The 6,000-nt window shown below is 43.5% G+C and overlaps 1 protein-coding gene across 1 annotated transcript in view; it reads left to right on the top strand.

Annotated features, from left to right (window-relative positions):
- The window catches only part of LOC148129185 (histone H2A type 1-H-like), a 3,169-nt gene extending 2,102 nt beyond the window's left edge, over positions 1 to 1,067 (top strand). Inside the window, exons 2-3 of the mRNA XM_087947392.1 lie at positions 304 to 393; positions 895 to 1,067. Of these exons, the coding sequence (XP_087803518.1) occupies positions 304 to 393; positions 895 to 1,067 (263 nt within the window). The remainder of the gene's footprint in view (positions 1 to 303; positions 394 to 894) is intronic.
- Positions 1,068 to 6,000: the final 4,933 nt, after the last annotated feature.

Here is a 6,000-nt window from a genome sequence, read left to right as displayed (position 1 = left end):
AAAAAAAATATCAGAAAATAAAATACGAAGGCTGAATAGTCAAGTTGATGATCCAAGCTCTGTAAAGGACCTTGGAATACTCACCTCTAATGATCTAAGTGCTAGAGCCCACTGCAACTACATAGCCAAAAAGGCATTAAGCGTTGTTAACCTAATCCTACGTAGCTTTTTATCTGGTAATATCACAGTACTAACTAGAGCATACAAAACATTTGCTAGACCAATACTTGAATACAGCTCATCAGTCTGGAACCCACATTACGTATCTGATATTAGCACAGTTGAGAAAGTCCAGAAATATTTCACAAGTTCTCCACTCCTCTACTCGTTGTAGAATACCTTATGCCACCAGACTTGAAATTCTAGACCTAGAAAAACTAGAAAAATTATGCTGTCTTCAGTCTGATCTAAGTATGGTATATAAAATCATACATTGCAATGTCCTACCTGTCAATGAATACTTCAGCTTCAACCATAACAACACAAGAGCACACAATAGATACAAACTCAAGGTAAACCGCATCAAACTTGATTGCAGTAAATATGACTTCAGCAACAGAGTGGTCAACGTCTGGAATACTCTACCTGACTCTGTGGTTTCTTCCCCAAACCCCAAAAACTGTCTACTACTGACCTCACCCCTTTCCTAAGAGGTCTGTATGGGGCGTGCATAAGCGCACCAACGTGCCTACCGTCCCTGTCCTATTGTTTTTTATTTTTCTTATATGTACCCATTTCATGTATTCATAACTGTGTATATACTTATATCTATTATCTTGTAAGCGATTGACAAATCAAAATAAATGAACAAAATAAAAAATAAAATAAATAAATAAATAAAAATGTTCTGCCAAGAAATACTAAATCATTTTTCTTGTTTCTTACTCAAACCAGTTTCGATCCAGAGAATCCAAGATTCAGATCCTATGTGGAGATATTCCTGGATGGTGATTCCTCTGATAATCCTTCTGGTTCCGTTTGCCTTTTATTGCTGGAAGAAGAAGAGCAGTAAGTGCAGCGGTTTGGGTTCAAGGGTTCCCTTACCTGGGGTCCAAGATGGCTCCTGATGTGGTTGGAGATATTGATTGAGAGGTTCTCTGTGGAGGCAGGAAAGGAGAGCCAGGCCTGAAGGACAAACAATATGTCAGGATGATGGAAATAAGCCATTTTCTTTCTTTCTTTCTTTTTATTATTATTTCTCCCTTGGAAGCATCAGTATCCCAGGAACGATTTCACCTCAGGAAAAAGAAAGAGGAAAGAAATGATCTTGCAGTGATGGAACCTCAAGCCGCAATAGCAGCGACTTCCTCACCTGTCAAGGTAGTTGGTGGGATTCATGGGTGACTTTAATCAGGGTCTGCAGGAGGTCTATTTACACTGGAGAGTGAAACCAAATTTTATCACCAGTATTGATGGTGTCACCCAACTGTCATGAAGAGACAGGAATGATGCCGATAGGATTTAGAGCTTCTGAACTTTAACTCTTGAATTTAATCAGGATTTTACTTTCATAAGACCATTTCTCTTGAGCTCTCTGAAAATCTGCTCTAATTTTCTTGATTTACTTGGTTTCAACCAAAGAATTGAGGAATTTTTGAACGACTAGATCTTTCTTTAAAAAATGGGGAAGCAGAATAATTCTCTTTGTGGCCTCCAGCCTAAGAAATCATGTATTGGCCAAGAAATTGAATGGCCCTGAAGCCCACACAAACAGAAAGAAATGTTTAAGAAATCCAAACATCTTAGAAGCCATTAAAGATTCCTCTAATTAAGTGTTGGGGGCAAATTTTTAGGGGATTGTCCCTGTGGGTTTCTCAGGAGCATCTCAAAACCATTGGGAATTTGAGATAGGAAACTGGACTGGATCAGATCTGATGCCAAAAGTCAATCTTTTTCCTTGATGGGCTGGTAATCATTGTATGCCAATCATTGTATGCCATCATTGTATGCCATTGTATGCCATTGTATGCCATATTAAGCTTATTTATTTGTAAAAAAGCTGTAACATGATGGAGAAATCCCAGGTTCTCAATGGGTTCTTCACTTGCAGGCAGATTGAATAATGTTTTCTCATTCCCCTCAGGACTCTGAGGTCGCCTACAGCTCCATCCAGAACTTCTTCATTCCGTCTCCTCCTGGACCAACAAGGAAGAATTGTCTAACACAAGGGGAACAAGAGGGGATTTTGTACAGCGATATTGTGTTTCCACCCAAAAGGAGACAGCAAAATCACCCCTGATTGCAGCAAAATGTGTCTCTCTTGGTCCAGTCTCTCATTCAGCCTAAACATGGACGTCACCCTTGAAGAGATGATGAGGTGCAGCTGAGCTTCAATTTACGGCGGAAGAGAAAACACATCGAATAGGGGAAAATCCTGGGCATAATCTTATTCTGTGAGATTGTCAGAGAACTGCTCAGCTGGTGTCCAAATGGAGTCAGAGATGCTGACACAAACCTGTATTTTTATAGAAATAAATATATTTTACAACTGTAGGTAGTAGTTGTGTTACATCAGTTCGTTTAGTGACCATTTGACGTAACAACGGCACTGAGAAAAATGATTTATGACCATTTTCCACACTTATCACTGTTAGTCATTCTCATGGTCATCTTATCAAAATTTGAATGCTTGGCAACTGACTTATACTTATGACGGCTGCAGTGTCCTGGGGTCACTTGATCCCCTTTTGCGACCTGACAAGCCAAGTCAATGGGGAAGCCAGATTCCCTTAACAACCATGTCACTAAATTAACAACCGAAGCCTCTGACTTAACAAATGTGGCAAGAAAGGTGGTTTTTTTTTAGTATTTATTTGATTTGTCAATCCCTTACAAGATACAGGGATAAGAATAAATGTAGTTTTGAATACAAGAGATAGATACTTATAAGAAAAATAAAAAACAACGGGACAGGGATGGTAGGTACGATTGGTGCGCTTATGCATGCCCCCTACAGGCCTCTTAGGAAGGGGGTGAAGTCAATAGTAGACAGTCTAAAGTTAAAGTTTTTGGGGTTTGGGGAAGAAACCACAGAGTCAGGTAGAGTATTCCAGACATTGACCATTCTGTTGCTGAAGTCATATTCTGAGACAGGAAATTTGGCTTGGTCAGATCTGATGCCGAAGATCAACCCTTCTTCTTTTCCTTGATGGGCTGGCAATCTTTCTAGGCTGCAGCAGACCAGTCAAACATACTTATTTCTAAAATGGTTGCAACATGATGGAGAAATCCCTTGTTCTCAAGGAGTTGCAGGCAGATTGAATGTTTGAGCAATGTCCTCTCTTTCCCTCACTTTTCCCAGGACTCTGAGGTCACCTACAGCTGCATCCAGGACTCCTTCACCCCGTCTCCTCCTGGACCAACAAGGGAGAACCATCCTACACCATGGGAAGAAGAGGGGATATTGTACAGTGACATTGTGTTCCAACCCAAAAGGAGGCAGCAAAGTCATCCCTGATTGCAGCAAAAGGTATCTCTCTTGGTCCAGTCTAGTTAGTCTAGACATGGGCATCACCCTTGAAGAGATAATGAGCTGTGCTTCAATTTACGGTGGAAGAGAAAACACATCAAAGAGGACAAAATTCTGGACATTATCTTATTCTATGAATCTCACTTCTATCTTGGTGTAGATTTGAGCCTGCTGGGAATATTTCTATTACAACACCTTTTCTTCATAATGTACTTTTTGGTTTTGTCTTCTTCAGAGCTGGTACTTCAATATATTGAGGAAATATAATCTTTCCTCTATATGGTCCAATTGATCTTGATGGATTGATTTGTCTGGATCTGGACTGTTGAGGTTTTTCAGTTCCACCCTTGATTATGTTTCACCTTTCTGTCTCCCGAGTTGCAGCTGATCGGCTGGGTCTTCTTTGGTTGCCCTGCACAGGAGAACGAAGCTGGAAAGCAGGTTAGTGGGGTGGGAAGGGAAGGGGGATTTTGCAGTGTCCTTCCTTTGGAGTGGGAATCTTGCAGTAACCTTCCCACGGCCACCACCAAGCCACGCCGAGAGAACCTGTAGTAAAAAAATTTGAATCCCACCACTGGCCAACTTATCGGAGATCCTTCATTCTTTTTCACATCTGACCCTCTCAGGTTGAAGAGAAGATCCAGAAGTCTTTCCTCGTTGGGCTGTTTTTCTATCCCTATTTCTTTGGATATGGGCAGAATCTGAAAGATGGTACCCAGCCTTTAGGGCATTTTCCTTGGAATACTAGCTGGGCCTCCTAGCTGGCGACCCCATCTAACACTTTCACACTTTCTCAGAGATATTTGTTTTCCTTTTTCTTATGTCCACAAACCCTTTCTTTCCTTCAGGTTTTTTTTTCCTTTTTTGATAGTTGGATGTCGCATAGAAGCCTCTTCTGCCTTGGGATCTTCAGGGAAGTTTAATATCTGACAAAAAGCAAAACAAAAGCCAAAATAGAGTTGCACTGTGGAAAAACCTCAGTTCCTAAGTTTGTGAGTTGACTTTTCGGTTGGGTTGTTGATGATACTTCGAGGAGTTTCACAAGGAATGCGAAGACTGTGTTGAAGAAAGCAAGACAGCCCTCCAGGCAGTGCTCCACAATGCGCTACAGCGGGGAGGAGTGTCAAGGGAGAAGGCCACGTCCAACATATGTCTTCAATCCCAAGCAGCTTCTTCCCACCATTCGAAGAAGGCCTCCAAAGCAGCAAGGTACTCCGACCGGGCTGTAGAAGCTCCAATTGAAGCTGCGGTAGCAAAATCAGTTTTACCTTTCATGATGGAGGTAACAGAAAGCAGAACTGGCCAGATGACAAGCAGAACTGGCTAAAGCTCAGGCCAACCAACAGGCAGAACTGGCCAAAGCTCAGGCCCAAGTGGAGTTGCTCGAATGACAAAGAGTGACGGCAGCAAAGAGAGCACGGGCCGCAACATTGCAGGAGGCCAATGCCGCCTCCCTCAACTTCCACCTTGGAGACTTGAAAAGACAGAGCCCAGATAAATGTGCCAAGACCTACGTGGATGAGCAGCACTTGCTACAACACGAGCATGTGAAACTGGCACATTTACTTGGCAGTCTCCCAGAATCAAGGAATTGAAGGGGCGACCCTCAACCACAGATGACAGTCCAAACATTGACATCATAAAACCTAAAACCCGAGATTCCAGTCCCAAAAACAAAGAACCTACACCAAGGTCTCAAAACCTACAGGGCAAGCAACTTGGCCCACCACTTACTAAGAAGATTTCCCAACAAGTAGGCATGAAAGCAACCACCGTGGCCACACTTGATCCACAGGCAACAGAGTTCCTGCCATACCTTCCAAGCAACTCTAACGCAGATGTATGGCAAGACGAATGTGGTACCCACACCCGGCAGCAAGCGACACCACCTGTGCATGTGTTAATGGATCACGACCTCCTCACAAAGTACTCTGAGGAGAACCACGAACCGTCTACAACACATGCCTTTGAGCCAGAATGCTTTGCCTACGCAGATGCTGACAGCAACGAGCACCCAGCCGCTCTGCATCCAGAATCCAAACCACCACAGCAGACAACACATAACCCTCCCCTGGCCAAGGAGCCTCAATGTGCTAGAGAGGCACCCCCGGAACCAGTGGCGAGTGTCAACCACACGGCAGTGTGCGCTGACTCACCATGCCCTCCTTTGTGTCTTCCCATCTATTTAGCCAAAGTGTACACTGAAGGATGCCCTGAAGATGTCGTGAAAATGTACGTGCGGATAGACACTCAAAGCACCTGAACCCTGGCCAGACCTGCATCCTTCGACCTCTTTGAGGTGCAACAAAACAAATTTCCCTTCACTGTATCAACAGGCCATGGACCAAGAAGCACTGTGGGGAGGAGAGCTACTGGACTTTGCATAGAGTCATTAGATGGAAGTACCGATTCCCACTACCGCCCGTGTTTGAGTGCGATGGGGCACCAAACGACCGCAGTCAGATCGCGATACCTGAGGTTATAAGTAGCATTCCTCACCTACAGCACCTGGCTCATGATTTTCCCGCTCT

This window comes from Notechis scutatus, chromosome Z (genome assembly GCF_049901735.1).
Source record: "Notechis scutatus isolate UNSWTSFEM ecotype Mainland chromosome Z, rNotScu1.2, whole genome shotgun sequence".
NCBI classification, from domain to species: Eukaryota; Metazoa; Chordata; class Lepidosauria; order Squamata; family Elapidae; genus Notechis; species Notechis scutatus.
This window is presented reverse-complemented; position numbering and strand designations above follow the sequence as displayed.